Source organism: Cololabis saira, chromosome 5, assembly GCF_033807715.1.
Source record: "Cololabis saira isolate AMF1-May2022 chromosome 5, fColSai1.1, whole genome shotgun sequence".
In the NCBI taxonomy this organism is placed as follows: Eukaryota; Metazoa; Chordata; class Actinopteri; order Beloniformes; family Belonidae; genus Cololabis; species Cololabis saira.
Window position 1 is genome coordinate 28,902,488 of NC_084591.1, and position 26,814 is coordinate 28,929,301.

The following is a 26,814-nucleotide window of genomic DNA, read 5'->3' on the forward strand; positions in this document are numbered from 1 at the left end:
GTGTTGTCTTAAGTCTAATCATTGAAAGAGCAGAGATGGAAGAGTGAGGGGGAGGGGGAGTTTATGAGCCTCTTACGACTGTCCTTGCTGCTAATAACGAGGCATACACGAAAAAGCAAAGGGGAAGCGAGACAGATAATATTTCAAGGACTAGTAGATCTTTGTGAATGAAGTATTTTTAGATGAAGATGGACTGAACCGTGAAGTCTATTGAGGTTCTCTAGAGGTTTGTATTTTATGTGCTTTTTTGACATTAATTAAAAGACTTCTTTTAGTTTAAGTGAAAGAAAACAATAGAAATACCTATCTGGGCATTCCTTTTACTAACCTTTGACATTTGTTCAGGAAATTATTAAATGAGATGTTCATATATAATCATGCTGTGTCAAAAAAAGACCCAGCACAGAAAACAATCTTACTGTTCATATCCCACTGAGAAATATAAATTGGGGAAATGTATAGGTAATATTTTCATAACCAGTAAATTCTGAATCCTATCCTTGACGGCAGTGGGCTAGAGGGAGGGTACACAGTGGATATACTGTATCCATCATAGGGCCACACAGAAACAAATGCAGCAAGCGTCCACACACACACACGACAGAGAAAGTCGTAGTACCCAGAGAAAGCCCACAAAATGATGGGAGAACATGAAAACTCCACACAGCGAAGAAGAAATGGGAAACGAAAGATAAAGTAATAAACCCCAGTATTAAAAAAGTGGCAAACTCAATCTTGCATTACAGTATTCATCTCATTCTGTTCCTGTCCATTCATTGATCTCCCAAAACCTGATGTATTTTTGTGTGATCGATCGCTTCCTTGTTTCTCTGTTTCAGAGCGGCCACAGTTAATAGGTTTCCTGCCCTACAACCATGCCGTAGCGTACCACGCAGGCTTTCTCAATGTCAGCTTGTAAGTGGATACTCTGCGGGCCAGAATCAGTCTCAGTTGCGAGCACACACTCAGGTCCCGTCTCCACGCACATGAGTACAAGCCCCTGGACCCTCAGCCCGTTCCCCGCCTTGCAGCGGCCTCTCACACCGACTACTATGCTGCATCAGTCAGCCACTATTGGCATGGTGACCCTCACATCACCTAGACAGTCACCTTGGCTCACCAAAGCCCCCTGCTGTGTGTGTTTTGTGTCCGTTTAATGTGAATGTGTGAGAGCTTGTAGATCTGACATTTCACCAAAGCTCGGCCGACGGTCTGTCCCTCTTCCTTCTTTATCATTTCTCTATTAGTCTACTCATCTTCTCCCTCAGTTGTCCATAACAGTCTTTGTTTTTGTTTGTTTTGTTGATAAATGTCTGATCCTATGACTTAGAAACCTTACATTGCATAAAGACATTGCAAAAATATTAAATAACATGTAAAAACAGTAACTATATATTTGAGGTTGTACTTGCAGTACATATAAAAGTGTTTTTGAAAGTGCACTGCTTCTCAGTCAGGTTACATAACACTACAAAGGCCAGCCATCTGCTTCACCCTGGCCCCTGGGTTAGCAACGAGGACTAATCCACTACACTGTGTATTTATGTGCATGCACGAGGGTGTGTGTATTTAGGGGGAGTGCACACGTGGGTGTCTGTGCCTAATCTGCCTGTGTTTTCATAGCACTCAAGTGAAGTTGGTAATCTCACTAGGCCAGAGTGAGGTTTAATCCCTGTACCTACTTTTCATCTCTCTCTATCATGAGTTATCTACCCTTCTATTCTGTCTCTTCCTTTTTTTTGTTCGTAATTACATATCTTTCCCTTCTCTTTATCTCAGTTTAAAAATCCAGGGTATATGTAATGATTCGTGTTCTGACAAGATAATCATATTACGTCAGACTGGTCCGCTCTGACGTGACTATGGATTCTGACAATGGTGAGACAATTAATCCATCAGCAGAAAACCAATCTCCAACAATTCTGTTAAGCCTTTACAGAGGAGAAACGCTGAGCATTTGTTGCTTCCAGCTTCTCTAAGACCCTCCAGCTATAGACTCTGATCCATTTCTCTGCTGGGTCTTTGACGGTGTAACAATAGGCAGGTTTCCATTAGCAAAAGTCCAGCGTGAAACCTCTGAGGCTGGAACCGTGACAAGGCCGACCTCCTCTATGATCCTTTCAGCTTTTGTGTCTCCACTTCGTTGTTGGAGCTGACAGAATCTGCTGACTCAGCAAACTGACACTTCGTACCATTCGGTGGTGGTAGTACACCACTTTCTGCCATTTGCTGATTGCCAATGAAATAAAAAAGAAGACACGAATCAAAACCGACATCGAAAAAGCCGAACATCTCCTGCCAAAAGTCAACACCAGCCCAAATTGGCGATACTAGCTGACTAGATGAAACCCACATGGTACCCAGATGCATCATTAAAGCAAATAGCCACACCAGTAGCGGAACATATCAGAGACCGGAGGGCAGGGCATATGACCGGGCCCTTTGCAGCCTGGAGCCAGTTAAATAGCACTAACATCCTCTCCCGTTTGTCCGGACCACTTCACTTTTGGAGGCTCATCCCTTTTCAAGGTGCTTTTAGTTTCATTCTACACCATGTTACGTTACTCTAAGCTTAACATAATTCATAACTATCTTAAAATAACGAGATAGAGAGAGTGACTTGCTGTTATCCGTTTACTTCAACGTCCTTAGCAACAGTAAGCAATGACAACACACCCGGGTCCCTACATACTAACCACCGGCCCTCTGATTGGCTGAGACATAACCAGGCTTGTACTGTAACAGGTTGGATTAACTTTATACAACAACAAAGTCCAACAAACCACAAAAACAACAAAAACATAGCCTAATAAAACGAATACATTTCAGACACAAATTCAACGCATTTGTAGGAGTTCAGCACCACGGATAGCCACCAGATCACTCTGAAATCACCATCTGACATCCACTTCAACTAATGACAGTAGTGTAGTCAAATTGGCACGGCGGCCCATAAATTCACATACAAGTTCAAATTTAATTTGAAGTATTTTGGCCTACTCACCACTACTTGAAGGTATTCGGTGAGCCTTGCACTCCGCGAACTCGCCCGGGGGCCCGGGGATGAAACGCTGTTAAACAACGTCAGCTTCATCTCCCACAGGAGGAGGATTAAGGTGAACAAAATATGCGGCTAGCTTGGGCAATTTGGCTTTTTCTTGCTCCCTTTTTTCTTTTTCTTTGCGTTTTATCGCTCCACTTTTGTGTTTATAACTCCTGCTCATGTTTAGGCTGTAGGATTACTGTGCTCTGTTGTGATCGATGATGACGTATGACGTTGATAGACGGCTGTTGATGACGAACGATTTTACCCAAAATACATTTGGAGATTCACTTACAATTTTTGTTTTAATGTTAACTGTGAGTGTGAAAATCTCAGCACAACATATTATACAATGCTTTATACCTAATATGAACCAAGTGGTGCCACAAAAAAAAAAAATCTCGTGGGGCGGCGGGGCCTGCGGCCCGGGGCCCAATGGGAGTACCGTCCCCCCAGTCCCCCCTGAAGCCCCGCCCGTGAGCCACACCCATCACAGCTGAAGATCTAGATCTGTGCATATTTTATTATCGTATTTTTTTTAAAAAATAGATAAACGACAACAAATAGAAAGAAAAAAAGAAAGAAGAAAATCCAAGACTTTTGTGAAAAAAGACTGGCGGCGTGACAATTTCAGTGTGGTCATCGGCCAGTCCAGATATGCTGTATTTTAGTTACCATGGTGACTATATGTTTCTATGAGGGTCTCCATCAGTGAAGGCAACCAGGTAACGAGGGAAAAAATAAGTGTAGTTGTGGACACACACACACACGCGCACATAGAGGGTATATAAATAGCTGCCAGTCTCCCACCAACACACACTCCTGCGAGGAGCAACTCAGAAAACCCTTCTTCTTTCACTCAAGAAGGCTGAGAGTATGTTGATGCTGATTCGTGCTGGAGTGTGTGTGTGGATGGATGGGTGGGGCTGTAAGAGGGTAAGCACATTCAAGCGGCAAGGGGCATGACTTCAGCGCCACTCTCTTGATCATTATCAATCGCTATGAGATGCTGACATGGTGTCTGAACACCCCAGGTATAACACTGCAGGTTCTGTACTTTATACTGTATGTGTGTGCACACACGTGTGACTACATTAATCATTAGCACAATATCTTTGGAACATTTGCATATTATAATGAGAGACCATCCACGCAGCGATAACCTATACATACACAAACACATAGACAGTGGCAGCACGACACACGTATGTACAACTCACCAACCATGCAGTCTGTGTGGATCACATGTAAATTTTTTGACAGGTAAGGAAGTCTGAGATGACAGCAGCAGTGCATGAATAACACATACACACCAACACACAGACCTCCTCCCACTCTGTGCCTCCCAGCTGATATAAAAAGACTTGAGGGTCACTGATAAAAGCCTAATATTGCCAGTGAGGGAAAATAAAGCATTAAAAACAGACAGACGAGTGGGCAGGCAGGTGGTGTTTGTGCTTACTGAACACATTTTGTTTCAATAAACAGGTAAGGCTGCAGAATGTAGACATTTGGAATGGATTTTTGGGAGATAGCAATACTAACTAGAGGGAAGAAATGCATTTTCAGCCTTATTGATTTCCTCGAAAGAAATGGATTAGGGGTCAGAGACGGGAATGATCAGAGGAGAAAAACATTTTTTGATTTCAAGCAAGGAAAAAAAATAAAAAGGTTTACAAGAATAAAGACGTTTAGAATGAGGTGAAACTGATTTGAGGTGATAAATATACTGTAGGTAAGAAATTAAGGAGGAAGTGATAGAGGACAAGGTACATAGTTGTACTGTACTCCATTTCATTAACTTCAGAGCAATGAGTGAGGATATAGTCGAGAACGAAACTAGAGCGAGAGACGAGCTGGCTGATGATTCCATTAGGCAAATACAGTGGCAAAGAAGGAGGGGAGAAATGGTAGGGTGATGCTGAAAACCACTGGGGAAAATAGTGACGGAATTTAAAAGGCAGAAAAATGGTGAAAATGCAGGAGGGGGGAGGGAGCGAGGGAGAAAGCAAAGGAAGGCAAACACGAAGAAGCACCTTTGAAAATGGTTGATAAATCCCATTAAAAAGACTTCAGCACAGTTCAGTCTCACAACCGTGCTGGACTGAGAGTATGGATTTATCTCATATTATAGCAAGCTTGGGGAATATGGAAAACTCGAATAAAAGAAAAGCTCCCGGTGATTTTAATATGATGGGGATCATTTGCAATTTTTGATTGGAAATATGTGAGCAGTCAGGTTTTTTTTTTTTTTTAAGCTATAACATATCCAAATAAAATAATTATAGGTTAATGTGGCTTGAATTAATTAACTTGTTTAACTAAATGGCTGAACTAATATAATTGCAGACCATTATTTTTACTATTATAATTGGATTAATAAATCATCGAAATGATTAAAATTCAAATAACTTTGCAAGTTAAATAACAGGCGTTGCTTTTCCGGTTGCAGGCAGGTTGGGTAATGTGGCACTAGAGAGTATAGTTGGGTTTTAAGATGGTAAACTTTATCATGGAAAATTATAAATGTTTCCATGTTGTTAGAGGATTATGTAAGCAGAAAAAAGCCCTAAAAGTCCCCAGGGCATTTTTAGACCTCTCCTGCAAAGAATGGACCCGCTAAAAACAATAATCCATCACATTTATGCTAATATCTCATTTGACTGGCTTAATAGTGTCTTCCAGTTTAAAAAGCGTAAGGTCTCATATGGCAGAGGCTGAGCACCTCAGGATCTGATTTTAGAACATTTCCAAACTTTCAAACCCAAAAGTCAGATAACCATCTGGCCTGCAGTGTGAAAACGAAAACGTTAAATCAAATTTTTAATTTCTATGAACTTATACTATTTAACTGCATCGTTACTTCACCAAAGTAACTGAAAGCTTAAACTGAAATAAATAATTTCTTTGTTAACTATTGATATCGATGAGTGTTCTTTGTGTAACGGGATCTCGAGTCACTGCAGGGGGTGATCGCCACAATTTCTGTTTCCCGCCTGACACGAAAATAATCAAGTGGAAGTGGACTTTCAAAAAGGTGAGTGTGGGTGTTCGAACAGTTTTAAACGAGCATGTCTATAATGAAAATATAAATTAAATTAAATTAAATTAAATAATTAAATTCTTAATGTTAATTAGTAGCCAAAGGGGCTGCGCAGTAGCTTGGTAGCTAGCACCGTTACCTATACTCTGATTTCCTCTCACATGGTCCAAATATCATGGATTTTGGGCTAATTGGGCGACTCTAAATTTCCCATAAGAGTAATTTTGAGCCTGTGTGGTTGCTGATCTATATGTGGCCCTCAAATGAACTGGATGTTTTACCCCTGCCTGAACTGGAGGAAGGGGAATAAACGATGAACAGTTGATGTTTCTCAGTAAATTAAACTGGTTTTCTTTTAAAATTAAATATTTTGGTTGATCTCAAAGCTTAAAATTCTGTTGTATTCAACTACCACGTTTTTCATTTTCACAATGTATTTATTTGTCTGTAAATAGCATTATGTGAAAGACAACATGTAACAATAAAATTGATCTGCGTAACCTGTCTCAATAAGTCACACCTACTCATGAGCAAAAGAGAACAATAACAGTTTCATAGACACATTTATTATGAGAGCCACTTCAAACAGAGGGCTTAAACTGGTTCCTCTCTGCACTGTTGCGCTCATATCATCCGTGATAAGGTTACTGGTTTCCTATAGGGGATAGCATGTTGAGGAGAAGAACCTGATGAAGGTTAAGCCCTACCAACCCCAATCTTAATCACTGTCATTAGCTCCACAGGCACCTCCACTCTGACCCCTTAACCTCAGGCCCTGAGAGATTAATCACACTCACAAGCCATTACTGTATAATATTGTACCCACACTCACAAGAAAGCAGGTTGTATGTGTGTATCTATAAGCGACACACAAAGAAAGCTGCATTTCTGTTTGACTCTACAGATGGTTAAACAGTTTGCCCAGTTCTTAGCGATATCCACTGGAGTTAACAATGCTTCAAATTGCACTTAAGCCAAGATACTACATGTAATAGAGTTATATATATATATAAACAAAATATTTCAACATAAAACCACCAGTTATTTCTTTTTGTATTGAAGCAGATCTTCTCATTACTTTCATTTTGTTTGGCATGTAAATGAGGGGCCCCTAGGCCAATTTAACATTGAATAAAGCCTGGATCCGAATTTTTACAGACTTTTGTTGACTTGAAAGTGCCTTAAGAATCAAAGTCTGTTGAATGATTTATTTTTCTCATTCAATTAATTAAAAACTAGTGTCAAAAGGCAAAAAAGAAGAATTTCAAATCTGAGAATCTGGTGGGATCTTTAAACAAATAATACACAATGACGCCTCCAGATTTGATGACTAATCCATGCATGTATGCAAAAAAAGGCAGTTTTTAAACACATTTGTCAAGAGACATCTGTTGTTTTACATGCAATACTTAACATTGAATACATGTTATCTCATGCAGTCGAGTCTCAGTGCAGAGCTGCACAATACCAAAGAGGCTTTTAATCTCACACAATGACAGCTGAAAACATGAGCCAAATTCACAAGAACAAACACTCATTCCCCCATTGTCAAAACAGAACAGGAAACAAAACTCTAAAAACCCACTTTCGTAGGTCACAAATATACCTTTTGGCTGGTGTATCTGTAAACACCACATTATTCAGTTTGGCATGTTTAATATGCAATATTTTGGTCGTTGATATTTATATCTACCAGCCGAGCACACGCAGGCAACGTAGGTGGTAGAATGTAAGTATTAACTCTCCGTCAATCTCACTCTACGGAAAGTCAAGTATTTTGGATTTTCAGAGCTTGAAGTCGTCCAAAATAGCTTAGACAGCATCACTGTTACACCTGCTACAAGTCAAAACATCATTGTTCTAAAGTTGACGTCGGCCACAAGCAGGTCACCAACAACAGATTTCTTAAAGAGGACAAAGTCCTAAAGATGATAAACAACTGAGCCCAAGCGAGAACAGACGATGACGACTGTTACCTTTTCCACAGCAGAGAAAATCTACAATGCACCAATACAACCGAGAAGCCAAGCTTTCAGACTGCTTCACTTATTTTAGCACCTGCACTCTAGTGACAATAAACATGTATGAAGGGGGTAAGTGCTGGAAAATTGTTGAACAGCTGCAGAGATGTTGCAGATGCAATGTTACATCTGGGTTCGAGTTGCGATTGTACTCAGTGATGGCTATGAAACTGCACTCTCCATGCCCACATAAGGCCTCTCTTCAGTAAATGTAATACATTTAAAACACATTTAAAGAGATATTAAAAGCACAACCTGCCACAAGCTGTTGAAAATGCTCTCATTTGTTTGCTCTACCCATTAAACTGAGACAACCCCGACAAGGAGGACAGTAATCACTTTGTGCTGGTTGTGTCTATTTGAACAGAGAGATAAAAGACTCTTCTCCCCTTCTCCACCAATCATCCCCAGCCTCTCCACAAGACATTAGAGACTGCCATGTGTGTAAGGGTCACATCGGGCAGAGAGTCTCTGTGTGAACGAGAATAGGTCCAATGTGAGACCTGGGACTTGCTTAATGAATCACTCTGTAGTCTGGACACACATTCCTAGACCCCAGGAGAGGGCCATGTGAGCTCTCTGTACTCATCTCTCACCTCCAGGCCCTCATACATGGGACTTCTCATACGTGACATCGAAACTGGTTCGGGATAATTCAAGGCGAGCAAGAACACTCTATTAAAGTGATCTTCAAGAGGGATGAGAGCAGCACAGGCGGTCTTCTCCAAAAGTCAAACAAGATTAGGGGGGTATATTAAGTGGACAAGTAGGGGAATTGAGAACATGGGTGCTTTTATCAAATTGTACGTCTTTGACATACAATCTGCAATCAACTGCATATGGTTGAGAGAGTAAAGAGGCATATTTTTGACTACATTTGTGTTTGTGTCCACCTCACTCCACTTATACTGTGCTTAGAGAGGAGAAGATGTGCCTTTTAATTAAAAGGTCTACTTGATTTAGTGCAGTGTTTAGAGACAGCCAGAGACTGAGAGAGAGCAGGGATGAAATAAGAAAGGAGACCCTGAGTACAGCTAACACACACTCAGCCAACAATCACATATCTTGCAGATTTAATGAGGCTGATCTAGCCTGGGCCCCTTCATCAGCTGGTCCAATAAATTCTGGAATAACAAATCATTACATGGATTTAAATCACACCTATTCACGGCTGCTTGTAAATGTAATCCTTCATATTTTTTTTTTCTGTTGTCTTTCTGAATCTGTCAGTGCAAAGACAGCTATCAAAAAAGTGCTGATCCTCACTTAGGGAAATGAGCGAATACAGATCAGGGTTTGTGCAAGAAGGCAAACTCACACATGCACTGAGCTCCTCCAGGTAGAGGTTTGAATATTTCATAAAGTCTCATTAACGCACAAATATAAGAGGTTGAAGTTTAATGACAGTGGTGAAGACAGAGTAATAAATTCTGGTCTCGTGCAAGGCTAATCAGACCGCGTCGTGCAGACACAGTTGTAAGCTTTAGGGCGTCTGGGGAAAAAAAAGAGCAAACAACACCAAACATGTATGACTTACAGGTCAGATAGCAAGACATTTAACTTGTCTAAACCGTGAGGGTCTTTCTTAATAACGTATTACTAAAGCTAGGGGAAAAAAAACGTTTAATTGAACCGCCACAAAACAGAGTACACATGGACCAATATTGTTAGGGTAGGGCTGCGCGATATGACCCCAAATCAATATCACGATAAATTGGGCAGTTTTACCTCGATAACGCTAAATGTGCGATAACCCTTAGCCGGCACCAAAAAATGTCTATTTTCAGATTGGCTGATTGGTGGGTAACTCCAGACAGCTGCTCTGAGTTGAGAGCTCAGCACAGTAGCGTGTCGTGACTCGTTTGTAAGATGGGCTATTGGAGTTACTGTGCTCTGAAGTTAATTTCTCAGCATTAGAAATGCCATGTGTGGCGTGAGAGCGTGTGAACTTGTGCACGGGTGTCACACTAGACAGCCCTGTCATGTCAGCCGCTTCTTCGTTTGAACCATCAGCCATTTTCTTGGGTTTCCTTTCTCGTTCAGACTGGATGGATGGAGTCACGTGATTACAGACATGCCGTCTTAAAGGGGACCTATTATGGCATATAATACCTATTTTAAACAGGCCTTGAATGTCTTAAAAACAAGCTTTTGATTGTTTTTGCTAAATAAATTAGAAATTCAGCCTCTGAGCCATGTCTTTATCTTCCCATTCTCTAACCTCCTTATCTATGCGGGATTCTGAGTGGGCGGGGCGGCTATGATAATGAGGCACTGTGCTGATTGGCTGCCTGAATGATGCGATACACCGCTACGAGAAAATGGTGGAAGCTCCGGCCGGCGGAGTTAGTTGTTGTTGTTCCGGCCAGAGTTAGTTGTGGGCGTGGTTTCACGCATCGGAGGCCAACCGATGCAAATTGCATTTTGGTTACGTAACTACGGGAGCAGAATCTGAACGGCTCGTAGAAGCCACATCACACTGGATGGCTCATCCGGGCGGCTGTACAGACACTGCAGAATTTGGTTGCTTTCCTCCTTCTCTGAGTTGGCAGGCTGAGGGGAGACCACTTTATACATGTTAAAGCAAGAAAAAACTTGTTTTTCATAATAAGTCCCCTCTAAAGGGGAATGAAACTAGCCTATCAGCACACAGTCAAAACAGTCAAAACAGACAAAAAGACGTTTATTTTCTTTTTTTTATCAAAACCCCGAATTTACCGACATGAGAAAACTGACGTCGGTCATCGCAGTGAATGTCGGTTACGGTAAATTTTCAGTTTATCGCCGCTATGTCAAGGTACCAATCAAAAACATCAGGCTACGAAAGGGCTGGTCTGGGATTAACTGCAGATGGAAATAAATGTCACGTATGACTTACAAGGCACGAGAGATAACAGGAGAAAAGAAGATGGTATGTAGGCAGCTTTTCTCCTTGACCCTGCTGAAGACCCGGAGAAACAGAGCTGGAGAGATATGCCTGTGAAAACACACCCCAACCAGTAAAACTCCTGCGTGCTAAGGACCTGAACCCATGGAGTAACCCAAGGCCCTGCTATTAAAGCCAGTGAACAACATTTTATGCTCATACCGCAGTCTTGATGACTAATAACCCAATAAGTGTGTATGTTTGACATTTAGAAATGACAAATCATATCGGACATGCATCAGCAGAAAATGAAGCACAAGCACTTTTTCTAAAATGCCAAATATTTGCTGCTTTGCTTGGGATCATATCAGCCCAAACCAAATAGCCTTGAGCTCTAAACAGCTTTGCACTGTGCATTTGTTTTTTTCATTTTGCACCCAACAACTATGCACATGCAATAAAAGCCACTTTCCATAATCTGTGCACCTTTAGTGAAATTTTGTAATGCATCGATAAGGTATTGTCCACCATGTTCAATGTTAACATCCTTTATAATCTTTAATGATATTTCTGGCTACGTAACGCCTCATTGCTGCTTCATGCTATGACAAACATGCTGATTGCCTATGTCACTGTAAACGTTTGGCATATGTTGTAAGTCTTTAACAGAAATGTAATGATGGATGATAAAATAACACATGGGCTTCTATCATTGTCCAATTACTAAAATCATCTTTCCGTGTACTTTGTTACATAAAATATGATGACACATTCTGCTCATATCAGTCTTCAGATAGCAATTACCAGTGTTGGCCTAAAAAGCCAGCACAGGGTGCTTATTCCATTAGATGTGATGGGATGGCCTCTGTTTACATCTAATTAGCCCATTAACACACAAATGTTTATGAGTGGGATTTGTTCATTTCTGTACTGCAACTTCTCTCTTCCTTTAGGTCAAAATGAAAAATGTGGAATGTGAAGAATACAAGGGGGTGGACACTATTAAAACATTTAACTATGTAAAGTTATCTCACACAAACAAACATAATTTTATATGGAAGCGGGACCAAAATACTCATTTACTGCATGTGAATATTTCCACATTCACACTTGCAACTGTATCTGTGTGTGCGTGCGTGCGTGCGTGCGTGCGTGCGTGCGTGCGTGCGTGCGTGCGTGCGTGTGTTGTAACATGTATGTGCAAATTATGTGTGCCTGTACATTGGCAAGAATATACTGCGATGGGAGTATATGTAAAGATTTAATTGAATTCCTTCTGCTATGAAGGCGACCCACAGCACTCTGGCTTATCCGGCCCTGAATTGCTGCCAGTGCGATCTAATCATGCTGCATGAAATGAGCCCTACCTGAGCAGAATAACAGCACGGGCTCTGGAGGCTGCAGGGGAATACCTCCATTAGGCACAAAGCAAGGAAACAAGGGAGCTAGGGGGAAGGGGTCAATAAAAAAGGCTGTAGCAATATATGAAGAAAAAAGGTGTAAGAAATTCAGAAATAGAAAGTTGAGCTTCAATATCCAGTTTATTTGCTACATAAGGGATACCAGTAAAGCATTGATTATCTGCTTACCTGTCAAGTTTTGGATTTGAAAATAAGGGAAATTTTCTGCTGCTGTCCCACCAGCCCAACTGAGGTCCAGTATCTTACATTTTAAGACAGGTTTACAAGAAATCTAAAATAACTACCTGTCAACCACTTACAAACTACAATTAAAGCTGCAAGCAGCAATGAACGGCCCCTCGCGCCCTGGCCGACTTCCTGTTCGGTTTCGGCCATGGCGCCAAGAGACTTTTCTTTAAGTTGCGACATGATACAGGTGTGTACCGATTTTTGTGCATGTACGTCAAACCGTATTGTGGGGCTTGAGGCACGAAGTTTTCTAGGGGGCGCGTTGAACCATTAGGCCACGCCCATTAATGCAAACCATTAAATATCAAATTTTTCGCATCAAAATGAGCATAGTTTAATATCTCAAAAACCGTAATAGCTAGCATGATGAGACTAAAATATGTTGTAGTACAACGCGCCCCGGGTATTTCAATGTTGTAATGATGTCTGTACGATAAACCGTTGCTTAGCAACAAGCGTCCAAAATAAAATGGATTTTTTTTTTTTAAATTGAAAGTTAAATATCGCAAAAACCGTAATAAGTAGCATGATTAGGTTGTACGGTCCTTTAGTGCCAATCGGGCCGAGTGTTTGTAAATTTGAACAATGTCTCTACGATAAAGTTCGGCCAAGCAATAAGCGTCCAAATTTTCGCCTTTTTTTTTGCTTTTTGGCATCTAGCGTTGCCACGGTAACACTTTTGACTGAGAAAAGTAATGCCCATCGAGGCAGGATGGAGATGCATCCAACGATATATGCCATGCATAGGTGCACGTTGCGGTTCGGGACGCATTAACGGACGAAAAAAGCGTGCGGAATAATGATAATAATTCAAAATGGCCGACTTCCTGTTCGGTTTCGGCCATGGTGCCAAGATACTTTTCTTTAAGTTGAGACATGATACAGGTGTGTACCGATTTTCATGCATGTACGTCAAACCGTATTGTGGGGCTTGAGGCACGAAGTTTTCTAGGGGGCGCTGTTGAGCCATTAGGCCACGCCCATTAATGCAAACCATTAAATATCAAATTTTTCGCCAGGCCTGGCTTGCGTGCAAAATTTGGTGACTTTTGGGGCACGTTTAGGGGGGACAAAAAGGCCCTCATTTCGTCTGAAAAATAAAAAGGAGAAAAACGAGAAAAATTCCTACAGATACAATAGGGCCTTCGCACTGTCAGTGCTCGAGCCCTAATTATGTGCTCAGAATCTGATAAGTCTACCTTTGTTGACACTGAAATGCTGTGGACATTCCTATGTATGTAATTCCTATAATCTAGCCTAAATGAAAACATAAAGGGGAATTGAAGCACATGTATTTATTTGAAGTATTTTCAGTTTATATACACATTTATTGTCTTCAAATGAAACATTTACATTTTCTTTTTATTTGTAATTTTCACTCATGGTGCTCTCTGGCTGGTGCTGCCAAAAGACACCGGTCCTTCCCCCGTGAGAGACACTAATATCGCAGTTACACATCTTTCAGAACGCATAACTGTGCCCAGTCCTGCTCCTCTTTAGGAAACTAAATTCCGTATCCTATTTTTAGAGATATTTACACGAAGTCGTCACTTTTTTGGCAGAAATGCCCTCTCTATCTCATTACATCCATCCATCGCTGATTTGTTGTTCCGAGTTTGTTCCCGTTGTTGCCACTTCCCTATTGAGAACTGCCATCCAGGCTACAGCAGGTGGCAGTTCTCGCAAGGCCAGTGAGAATTCAGTTTGGAGAGGCACAGGGGTGCTTTTTAAAAATTATTATATTGTAAAACAGGAAATTTACGAAGGAAGGGGGGGTAAAATACGGTAGTTTTCTCGCCCAAAACGGGAGACTTGACAGGTATGATTATCTGCTTAAAACTGCATTTCATCATTAAAACTTCCAGTGATCAATTTAGAAAGGGAAAGAAGTTAATTTCATCAGCTTAAAAAGTAATTAACCTAAAACAATGCCCTTACTTGTTTATTCCAGCCATCTATAACTGCTCTATCAAAATCGGAATATTTTCTAGGATGGAAAAAGTAAGCAGACCAAGCCACGACATTTTTTCAAGAAGCAACCTCTGTTTGTTGAGGCCGACAGGTAGAGAGAGCATCACAACCGCAACGACATGACTCATACGGTGCCCACAGACTTGCACGTATGTGGAGAGAAATGAGCAATGACGCCAACATTCTTGCCCTAATCATCCAGATTATGATGCATCAAACCACCACTGACTGACCAAAATGACAACGTACGCAGACCACTACACAATCAGGCCCTCTGTCATATGAAATTGCTCATGGAAAGTTAGAGTCTGTGTTGCCAAGGCGACTGACTCACCCCTAACAGAGAGCACTAAGGAGATGAGGTTTATATACGGTGTATGTAGAAGTCACAGTGTTTCAGTGCAATTGGGGAAAAGGAAACTTTCAAGCACCTCAACTGATGGAGGACAGGACTGACTAGCTGCTGACATGTCCTGCAGGCACAGTGAACTGTGTCTCTATGAATCCAGGTCCTCGGTCATTCTTGCAGAAATTAAAATATAAAGGAAAGGTTATGCTGAATCCTACAGTCTTGTTTGTCTGTGTGCGTTCTCAAGACTGTGCCTGATGTGTGACCATGCATCAATGTGGTTGTGCATGCCGGATTTGAATAATAATAGGAGGCAATGACCCTGGGAGACGCCTCACTGCTGTGACGCTTTTTCTCAGAAACTCTCCCTTGGAGGGCCTGTCATCCATCTCTCTCTCTCTTTCTGTCTCATGTTCACCGTGTCCCATGAGTTACAGTTCTCAGCTCTGCTGCCAGATATCTGTGGAAAGCCCATGAACCAGAAACACGCAGCGCACACTTTAACACTACTACTGATACACATGAATACACACAGAGCAAAGCAGCAGCCGCCACCTCAGACATAAACAGCACTCAGTGATGAAGGAAAAGGAAGTTAACCAGTTGGGATGAAAGGATGAACCATTCCACTTTATTTATTTATACTTTTTTTGTGCTTAAAATTGCTGCATCAGTTGTTCTTTTATTCTGAAAAGTGTGCAGAAAAAGAGAGAAAGACTGCAAGTCACAGGATGTAAATTACAAAAAAGGACAAAAGAAAAAGATCAAACGGACTGCATAATTTTTCACAGTGTTGTAAAACAAAAAGCCAAAAGGCCATTTCACTAATAGATTATCGAATCTCATAACAGTCATCATAACAGTATAAAATTGGATTTAGTGACTCCAGCTTTGAGGCTATTGCACCAAAAATAAAAGTAATCATCTTCCACTGGGATATAAATATGAGTTCAGAGTGCAGTCCTTCTGCTCAACCATTAAAAGATGTTATATCACGGTAAAATAAGGAAGTTTAGTGCTGGTTGGAGGACTGTCATCAAATCAAAACAGAGCAAAATCCAAACAGGAGAGATTTTGCTGGCTGCATTAAAAGATTTATGCTGACGTACTTTCGCAAGCTCCAGCACTACAAGGCCAGGGATTTTTGAGGAAAGTAGCACAGGATGAACCTATAATTCAGGCCAAAAGAGGGGAAAACACACTGTCACACACACAAAGACTCATTCTGGATTAACTACACTAATATGTCATCTCCAGTTTTTACCCTAATGCACAGTCATGACAGAGGATGTGACCTGGCAGCAGACTCAAAGCACTTACCCATTCTGTGATCGAGTGGCAACACAAGAGGAAACAGTTTGTTTTGGCCACAGCAGAGCATCAACACCTGCAATCTACTGTAGGTGATTTTTACTGCACGCTGGCAACTACATCCCCTGTTATCAGGAAAGCAAAAAGCAACCTGGGCCTGGCCCTGTCTCCGTGAAAAATAAACTCCTTGATCTTCTAGGCTCAAAATAAATGAAAAGAGCTGGCTAACACAGTGGTAATTCTCGTCAGTCTGGCCAACTGTTAGAAGCTGATGTCACAGACACAAGCAGCCAGTTCAGGTTGCTGGTTTGTGACCAGTCATGCTCATCTAACCTAATCTCATTGAGAGCCGTCAGTTTCGGTTCACATGCCAAGCCGCGTCTCAGGATTTTCAAGCATGGGCGACATTGTGCACGATGGCCTAAAGAGCAGACAGCGTGGCACGTGGCAGGGAAAACTCTGAATGCATCACAGAGACCCAGCCCCTGCCATCTGATATGTGCATCACACAGCAAACGAGCACAGAATTTCATTCATGTATGTCTTCCAGGAAAACAGTCCAAAGGGAGCTGCTGCCTCCAGGTCTGCTAAAACAAAGCTGCTGGTTCATGCAGTGGGAAAGTTGTTGATTCAGTATAATCATAATGGAAGAACAATAATACAGTACTAGGGCTGTTCGCGATTATGTAATTAGAACGATGTTAAAACGTGAAAATCGTAAAATCGATTTTTCACTTTTTTTTTTTTTTTTTTTTTTACCTTGTCTGCACACATATTAATGATTGATACCATATTAATGATTGATGGAAATACCTCGCAATACCTGCGACAAGTGCCCCATCGGAGAGGCTCTTTAGTGTAGGAGGGGGCGTTGTAACATGCCACCGGGTACCATTATTACTTAGCATGCAAAGACCCAGTTTAGTTTAATTAGAAAATGTCTTGTTTTATTTAATTGGAAATATAACTTACTGTATGTTTGCAAGTGCTGATTTGCTGATTTTTTTTCAGAGATAAAACTTTATATTTTATTATATTTTTTAAAACTTTTTTTCAACTTATTTTACAGAGTTTTGCACTTTATTCATTCATTTTTGGTTTAATAAGAGCAAAGTTTGCACTTAAAGCCCAATGGGGCAAATGTTCAATAAAAAAACAGCATATTTGAAATCGTTTCTTTGCCTTTTGTCAATTCACAAAATAATCGTAATCGTAATCGAAAATCTGATTTTGAGAGAAAAAAATCGAGATTTTATTTTTGGGCAAAATCGAACAGCCCTATACAGTACTAATCAAAATTTGTGAAAATTATTGACTGTGTTATTGGCAAAGCGAGCTGATTGATTATACTAAAAAGAAATAGCTAGTATGGCACAGTTGGAACCATATTTCATATAAAATACCTTTAGAACAGTGTTAAATGTGACGAAAACCCTTTTTTTCCTCAAATTCAACCATTAACGACAGAAGTTTCTATGTGAAATGTATAATAGTGATGTAGTTAGAGAGCTGTACAAAGGTCAAGGCTGCAGATCCACGTATAGGATGAGGTAAAGCAAGACACTAGCAGGTCACTATTGAGGTGGTGGGGATGTGAGCACATCGTGTGCCCCCCCCACATCCCCCAACCCCGACATGAGGACAGCCTGCCAAGGCTCACTGAGCTGACGGCAGCTAAAGCCGAGGCTCCCCACATGTGCTAATCTCCCAGATTTAAATGGGAACACAGCACAGAGCACAGAGCAGAGCAAGCCGGTCTGATCCATGACCGTATGTCTGAGCACACGCGCAAGCACGCGGCCTGCTCAGGCATGTGTTCACACACGCGTACATGTGAAAGCGCATTCATTCTCACACTTGTTTGTACAAACATGTAGATGCGTAGCAGAGCAACATAAATGCTCCAAGGAACATCATGACAAAGCTGCACACTCAAAAGTCCATTATCATCCGAGCAGCCACGAGGTGAAATCCAGGCAACAGATACAGAGATTTTTTCAACAGATACATGATTTAACGTTACAAGGGGAGAGAGCGAATGCTTCCTTTCTTTGCTTATGAGGGAAGACTGGGAACCAGCAGCAAAGAAGCAGGGAAACCATGACAACCAGACAACCAACCTTGGCAACCAACTCAACATTCTCACAGTCAGGCCAGACAGGCAGCTCAGCAAGGGTTAATCTCAACTGGGTGAGAGGAGAGAGGGTGATTAAGCCTACTGCTGTGTGCGCAGATCTTTCATGCACGTCACTGTAATGTTTTAAATGGCCCGAGTATGCAAAGAGCAAAAGACATGGAAGCTAACGTTACAAGATCAACAGCTAATTGCTGGGCTCAAAGAAGTTTTCAAGAAAATTATATTCACTTTGTTTTTGTTTTTTTGAATCAATCAACTATATTCATACATAAAAATGTGACAACTTTAAGTATCGTAAAACGGGGAAATTCCATATTTTCTTACAATTAAAGACAAATGGAGAGTAGGAATGGGCAATATTTTACCGTTCACGATATACCGTGAAAAAAATTCTCCACGGTAAGAATTTGTCATCTCACGGTAAAAACGATAAATTCCCGTTGATGAAGTTTTTGTGTAAAGCTGATTTATGGAAGGAAGGAAGGAAGGAAGGAAGGAAGGAAGGAAGGAAGGAAGGAAGGAAGGAAGGAAGGAAGGAAGGAAGGAAGGAAGGAAGGAAGGAAGGAAGGAAGGAAGGAAGGAAGGAAGGAAGGAAGGAAGGAAGGAAGGAAGAAAGAAAGAAAGAAAGAAAGAAAGAAAGAAAGAAAGAAAGAAAGAAAGAAAGAAAGAAAGAAAGAAAGAAAGAAAGAAAGAAAGAAAGAAAGAAAGAAAGAAAGAAAGAAAGAAAGAAAGAAAGAAAGAACGAAAGAACGAAAGAACGAAAGAACGAAAGAAAGAAAGAAAGAAAGAAAACAGGATAAATTCCCGTTAATGACGTTTTTGTGTAACAAACATGGCGGATCTGAGAGCGAGATAGATTTATAGTTAAAAAGATGGAGTTGAATTGGTATTTTTTTTATCGTCATTTTTATCGTTATCGGGATAAATGCCAGAGCCCTAATGGAGAGTGAAATTCGAGAGTATCGTGGAACAAATATTGCATGGCAGCAAACACAGGAAGCTGAGCTGAACCTCAGCTAGCGAGTGCAAAATAGGCAGACTGACGTGCGTGTGCAATGTGTTTCCGTATAACTGGAGGAAAATGGACCATTGCACCATGTCGTCCTAACCTCATTCTCCATGACACGTTCCACGGCGGAGAACAAGTGACAGTGGATGCATGGAGTTAGTGTGAGAGTTAAATCGGGAGTGATGGGACCTGTCCAAAAAATACCCACAAAAATAAATACACTCATTCATGAACAACCAGAGACACTATTCCAGTACTGCTCTGCTGATTCATTGACCTCTCGTCCAAAGACGGAGCCCTTTCTCCTCTGAGGTTCAGTGAAAGAGAGATGAAAATCAGGGAGGAGAAGAGAGTAATGAAGAGATTGATCAATACTTTGCCTTAATTAATAACGTCCGTTTCTGTCAAAGCACTGAGAGCCAATTCATGCTCTTTCAATTCAACATTTCTTTCTTATTCCTTCTACTCCTCCTCTTCCTCCATGCCTTCACTCTCTCTTGCTCCTCCCCCCCAGTTTTCCACCCCTTTCCTCATCATTAATCTCTGGAAATCGTTGGCTACATACATTCCTCCAAATCGATGCAATTCCACCGAGGTCTTGTCTGATTTACCACATGGCTGAATCCCTGTATGATTCTTGAATGGCCAGGGGAAAAGGGACAGAGAGGGAGAGAGATGGAGCAAGGAAGATAAGAGGAGATGTGCATTAAACGGCAGCGACCATCATCATTATATAACCTCAGCCAAAGTCGCGGGCAGTGATAAGATCACAGACAGACTTCGGTTTGATCTAATCATGGCATAGGGTGTGCACTGTTAGCCATACGTAGATATGACCAAACCCTTGATGACACAAAGCTCACACTGTACATGCAGGAAGGTATTTATAAAACTCTAAAATAGAAATCATATGTATCAGCTGATATTTGGAGAGACCGACTCTTCACTGTTTAGGAAACATTTCAGGACTGAGGGAGCAAGGCTGTGGCTTTAGCCAGGCAGACAGTAAAAACAGCTGCACGCAGGCTTAGCTTCCTGTTCTGCTCAGTCCTCCTAACTGAAGGAGAAACCCAGCTGGAAGCATCACAGCGCAGCCTTCGGGTCAGAGCTTCTCTGACCTGAATCCATGAACGGGCCCATCAGTGTACCACCAATGCCTTTTACTTATTCTTTCTCCCCATACACCCATTTCTGGGCAAAGCTGGCAACTTTTTACAGCTAATCTTGTGAACACAGGGGAGGTGTCCAGCTGTGTTTGAGCTCAGCTCAGGTTTCAAGATTATCTTAAACAGCAAAGAGGCAACAGGTCAAGTAGAGCATGAGCAGCTGCAGCACTCAGACATAGGGCTGTTCGATTTTGCCCAAAAATAAAATCTCGATTTTTTTCTCTCAAAATCCGATTACGATTACGATTATTTTGTGAATTGACGAAAGGCAAAGAAATGATTTCAAATATGCTGTTTTTTTATTGAACATTTGCCCCATTGGGCTTTAAGTGCAAACTTTGCTCTTATTAAACCAAAAATGAATGAATAAAGTGCAAAACTCTGTAAAATAAGTTGAAAAAAAGATAATAAAATATAAAGTTTTATCTCTGAAAAAAAAAATCAGCAAATCAGCACTTGCAAACATACAGTAAGTTATATTTCCAATTAAATAAAACAAGACATTTTCTAATTAAACTAAACTGGGTCTTTGCATGCTAAATAATAATGCAACCCATGAAGGAGGTAGAGGTGTGTAATGTCAGTCATTACATTTGCTGTTCACATTTGCAAGTTTTTTGCAAGGAACACGAGCCGGTCTACCGCATCTGGCTTGAGGGATGCCCGGTGGCATGTTACAACGCCCTCTCCTACACTAAAGAGCCTCTCCGATGGGGCACTTGTCCCAGGTATTGAGAGGTATTTCCATCAATCATTAATATGGTATCAATCATTAATATGTGTGCAGACAAGGTTAAAAAAAAAAAAAAAAAAAAAAAAAAAATTGAAAAATCGATTTTACGATTTTCACATTTTAACATCGTTCTAATTACATAATCGCGATTACGATTTAAAATCGATTAATCGAACAGCCCTACTCAGACAGCACAAATGCATATGCGCCCCCCCAAAAAAGCATTACGGTAAGTTTCTGTCAATTTACCAAGTGGCTCTTCATTGACGGTATTGACTGAACGTATCCACCTCACTTGTCATCATCAGGAATATCATGTGCTGTGAAACAGTATGGATCTCCTCCACCTGACAGGAAATCTTTGGGAGTTGCCATTGATTTGACGCAACCATGCCAATCTCACCAGCTATCAATCAGCTTCAAATTAACAGGTTAGCATTACCATGCAGTCTACCAGACATCCGAAACACTGAACTCAACTGGGATGCACCTGTCAGCATCCGCAAACAAGTGAAAACACTGAGCTTTTCCATCGATATAAACACCCAAAGTTGCACAGCACCACAAACAGCAAAGACCACTGTAAGAATCACAAACTGGTCAGCCACTTTGCTCTCATTCAGTCGCTGCGAACAGCAGGATCCCGGCTCAAATGCCTTGTCGTAGGGAACCTCAAACAAGAACTCCACAGCAGACAGACCACAACGAGGACAAGTACAGAGAGGAAAAGGGAACAGGGCACATCATCAGATAACTGTGTCTGATTAACAGTCAATATAAAAGGTCCCTGAAGCACAAATTATTTCATTCTCTAAATGTCAAAGAGGAAAGGTGACGGCACACCAAGTCACAACTCTTATTCTGTCAATATACAAGTTTAGAGAAAAGAAATGGTTTTACGCTGAATTCATGTGTAATTTCCAGACAATAGGCCTCTATTTCACTAATTCTCAGCTGTCGGGAACAAAGAAAAAGAAAGCCAGTGTTTTCTAACGCATTAGGAAACAAGGCTGTAATTCAGCCAGTCTTACATCAGAGTACTGAGAAAAAAATCCATATTCAGATTTTTCTAATAAAGACTGATACATTCAAGATGTATATTTTAATATCTGTTTCAACTATTGCTGTGCCATCAGATTTGAAGCACAAGGGATAGTGAATGAGTTCAATTCAATGTCTGAAAGATTTTTCTTTTAAGGTAGGGTACACACGAACACATATACACAATATGGACTGAGAGATCTACACAAAACCATCTAACACACACAATACCTTGGCCAGGTCCTGCCACTCAAGCGCAGTAACACTGGCTTTCACTTGGAAATGGCCTCATACTACTGTAGCTTTAGCGCCAATCAGTAGCCAGCCATGCAGACACTCCATATCTATAAACCTCTTCAGGCCCCAATGCACACCTGACAGAGTAGGAGGCATGCACACAGTCTGAAGAACCTGAAGAGAAATTGTACAAATACACTTGATCCTCTCTAACAAGCAGCATTTGTGTTGACACTGCGTATGCATCAGTGTTGCAGCAAAACAGTACGCTGTACGTTGACTGTTGTACGCAAGGGAAGATATGAAGCGATGGGAATTACTAAGCTGCTAAGCTCAGATGGGACAGCACATGCCACCTTTGGGTCACGTGAATGTGCGAGTGAGAGCTGTGGGGACTTTGGCTGCGTAAGGGATTAAATCAAGATGCCACATCAGAACTACTGTGATAGCCGTGTCTGTATGTGTGTGTCAGGACAAGGGCCTAATCACTTAATGAACACTGAACAGTACAACTCTTCTGAGCTGGACAGCCAGATCAAGCAGCGGTCTTCCGCTTTCTCCTCTCTAATAATACAAGCCAACTGCAGCCTGGGAAACCTCAAAGGGGATTTAACTTACTGGCCAATCCCCGAAGCCAGTCATGATGGAGCCCAGCACATTGGGCACTCTCAGTTGCCAGGCCAACCCTCTCCGTGGGAGCCTGGGAAGAAGATCTGACATATTCACGAATAGTTAACAAGCAAATGGAATATTACACACTGTCATTACTCTGAATAGGTTTGGCATGGATGAACCGCACAAACGCCAGTGACCAAATCATTTTTGTCATTTAAGCACGCGTATGCAGCAGACTGTGGTGGCTCTTTTTCCTTAAGTGCATTTCAAACAAAAAGATGTAACTGAAAACCCGAGCGAAAAAAGACTTTAAAGTAATAAGGTATATCTCAATTTATATTCTGTGTTATAAAAATCAAAATTCAAAAGCTGTCTCACATATAAAAGCCGACAATGTTTGAAGTTATGCTCCAAATTCACCTGCAACTTGCTTCAATTTGTTGTTTTGGGTTTGACATCTGAAGCGAGCGGGAAAATTCATCAAAATCTGAGCCGTAGATCATCTCAACAACCTTACATAATTAAACACCTGTACCAAGCACACCATACCAGCTCTTTACTACCACAAACACCCATTAGAGATTGCAAAGAGCTATTTGGAGAAAAAGGCTGAGGCTGGCTTTGAGTGAGAGCTCCTCCTGTAAGTGCAAAGCCTCTTTTAAGAGCAGCAGAAGAAAGGAAGGTGTTCATATATATATATATGAACACACACACAATCAACAGGCATCAACCTCAGTTGTTAGAGAATATTGAAATCACCTCACCATCTTATGGCCTATTTATCCTGTTGCAGGGAAAACTGCACTGACTGTGAATGCAGCACATGCGTGGCATGAAATAGATCCACTGAAAGACGGGCCATGGGAATCAAATGACCAGGAGAATATTTCAAGAAAGCATACTGTCTAAGAGTGCACACAAACATTTACACACATGGCTTCTCAGCAGGACCAGCTGGACAGGGTAGAGGAAGTAACGCCTATTGTAGCCATTTTAGACAACAGATGGGGGGGACCTATCCACACATAGGATCTGAGGAGTAGAAAAGTAGCCGACTCTCTCTTTTTAAGGGTTGGTGAACTTGGAGGGCATGCTGCATCACTCCTCCCGTTCCTGCCTACACACAGGGCTGTGCCTGCTTCTGTCTTCACATTTCTCAGCTGCATGTAGTGGACCATAGAGGTTGCTCACTGTCCAACCAGTGAAGCTACAAGGGATGTATTAACACACAAACACACAACTATCACCAAAAGAATGTGGCATATTCCTGAATATCAACCCTTTATCTCCCACACTGTTCAGTACATGTGCCGTGCAACTTCAGAAACTGCACTGTCATTGCTGTCTAGGCTGAGAAAAAGCATGTGCCTCTCATTCAGGAAGCCTAGTTACATCCCCCTGGGTATATGAATATAGATTAGTGTCGCTCTTATTTCCCAGCTCTGTGAGCAGCTCATGGGGTGTAAAGATGGGCTGTTCTACTCCACATCGGAGGAAAACCCACGTATTGCAGTCGCATCCTGCAGGAGAAACGCCTGCCTCTCTCTCTCTCTGCTTGCGTGCTTGCGGACTAAGAATAGATCAATGTATCAGGCAAATCGGGATTAACGTCGTCGGGCTCCAATCACAGAACACACACAAGGATGAGCCAGCTCTGAAAACACACACACACACATGCACGCACGCACACACCCTCACACACATTCACTCACATATGGAAAAAGTTCATTTTCTTTGCCCATCACTGTCGTCGTTATGGTGTTGGACGGTTTCCACGATGCTCTCTCTCATCCCTCATCAATACGCGCACAGGCAACAAACCCGTGCAAAGCAGCATCCCATAAATCCCTCTCCTTCCCAGTGTGTGAACAATGATTATGACAGATCCGGCTCTCCCCACCCTCACACACCCCAGCATGCTTGGCAGGTGTTTGTAACTGAGCAGTTACTTATTCACAGTACTCGAGTTGTAAAAAAAAATCAGGGGGGATGGTGGATTTTATCATATGGGGAAAGATGATTTGTGCTGATTACAAATAATATAATATATTACAAATAATAGCACTGACCAAAACACCTGCAGAAATACTGCAGGAATGACATAGCAGCAGTTAAATGCAGCCTTCTGTAAGCTTTAAATATCCACTGGGCTTACATCAAATACATCAAAACACAACAATAAAAAACAGTTTTCTGAACTTATCAATATGACTCTGTCCTTCACAGGATAAGTAAAATGGATCACTGCAAAAACTCAAAATCTTAACAAGAATATTTGTCTTATTTCTAGTTAAAATGTCTCATTTTAGTAAAAAAAATCTCATTACACTTAAAGACTCATCGCTGGAAAAAACTACAATTTTCACCTGTTTCAAGTAGATTTTCACTTGAAATAAGTAGAAAAATCTGCCAGTGGAACAAAATGTTTTTGCTTGTAATAATTATAAATCTTGTCCCACTGGCAGATTTTTCTACTTATTTCAAGTGAAAATTTACTTGAAACAGGTGAAAATTGTCAAATAAGTTATTTTTCTGGTGTTATTTTTCTGGTGATGACTCTAAATGTTGAAATAGCAGTAAAACCACATGCATTGATGAAATGACATAAGGAATGGAAAGGGGGGATGACAGTTTTACATGGGGATGATTTTGACTGTTTTTATTTCAGGGGGGGATGCCATCCCCCCTCATCCCCCCTCAACTCGAGTACTGCTTATTCATCACCTGCAGAAAACCCCTCGGCACTCCAGAGCTCAACTCGCCGCCAAAGCGCTCCGGAGAAATAAATAGTGCAATTACAGGAGATGCGGAGAGCAAGCTGTCCCAATAACTAACCTGTCTGTCCTTTCCCCAGCGTCTTCTCCAAGCGGTAAGGTCCCACGTAATTGGCGTGCTGGGCACCGCTGTTGTCTTTGCCGGACGATGACATGTCGAATCTGTGTGGATATCAGACACTTTATAATAAAGCGCACGCAAAATAAAAAGCACTCCTCGCTGGAGCTCCGAGCCGCACGCTGCCTCTCCGTTAACTCCACGGCTTCCTCTCTTCCTTAGGGCTGTTCCGTCTCTTTTTTTCCCTACCTCACTCGCTGTTTGAGGAGGTGAGGCTCTCTGTCTCTCTCCTCTTCTTTCCTATCGCCGCAGACGAGTCGCAAGTGCGCTGAATATCATTGTAGGTGAAAGCTGCGCTGCCGCGGTGCGTCTATGGGAGGTGCTGCGGAGCCGTTGGCGGTGATTGACAGCTGGGCTGACCAATCACAGCGCGGGACGCCTCTAGGAAGCCGCCCCGTTTCTTGTTGCTGAAGCATTTTTACATGTTTCTTTAACCAGAGTTGCACCTTGCAGGGGCGTCAATTGGGTATGGCAAGGTATGGCAGCCGCCACACCTTGGCTTCAGGGGAAAATGTAAATGTTTGTTTTTTTAAATACATTTATGGAATTACTCTGTCTATTTGTATTGATTATTCTATTATTTAATATATAAAATAACTACAAATGCAAATCAGAAAAACATGATCGATTTCACAAGTTATTACACTGCAAAACCTCAAAATCTTAACAAGAATATTTGTCTTATTTCTAGTAAAATGTCTAATTTTTAGTAAAAAAAAATCTCATTACAT

The 26,814-nt window shown here is 41.4% G+C and overlaps 1 protein-coding gene across 11 annotated transcripts in view; it reads right to left on the reverse strand.

Annotated features, from left to right (window-relative positions):
* Nucleotides 1-26,350, reverse strand: part of brsk2a (BR serine/threonine kinase 2a) — a 198,626-nt gene extending 172,276 nt beyond the window's left edge. For all 11 annotated transcript variants that reach the window (XM_061721480.1, XM_061721479.1, XM_061721473.1 and 8 more), the window contains exon 1: nucleotides 26,027-26,350. In XM_061721480.1, the coding sequence (XP_061577464.1) occupies nucleotides 26,027-26,120 (94 nt within the window). In that variant the 5' untranslated portion in view covers nucleotides 26,121-26,350. The remainder of the gene's footprint in view (nucleotides 1-26,026) is intronic.
* Nucleotides 26,351-26,814: the final 464 nt, after the last annotated feature.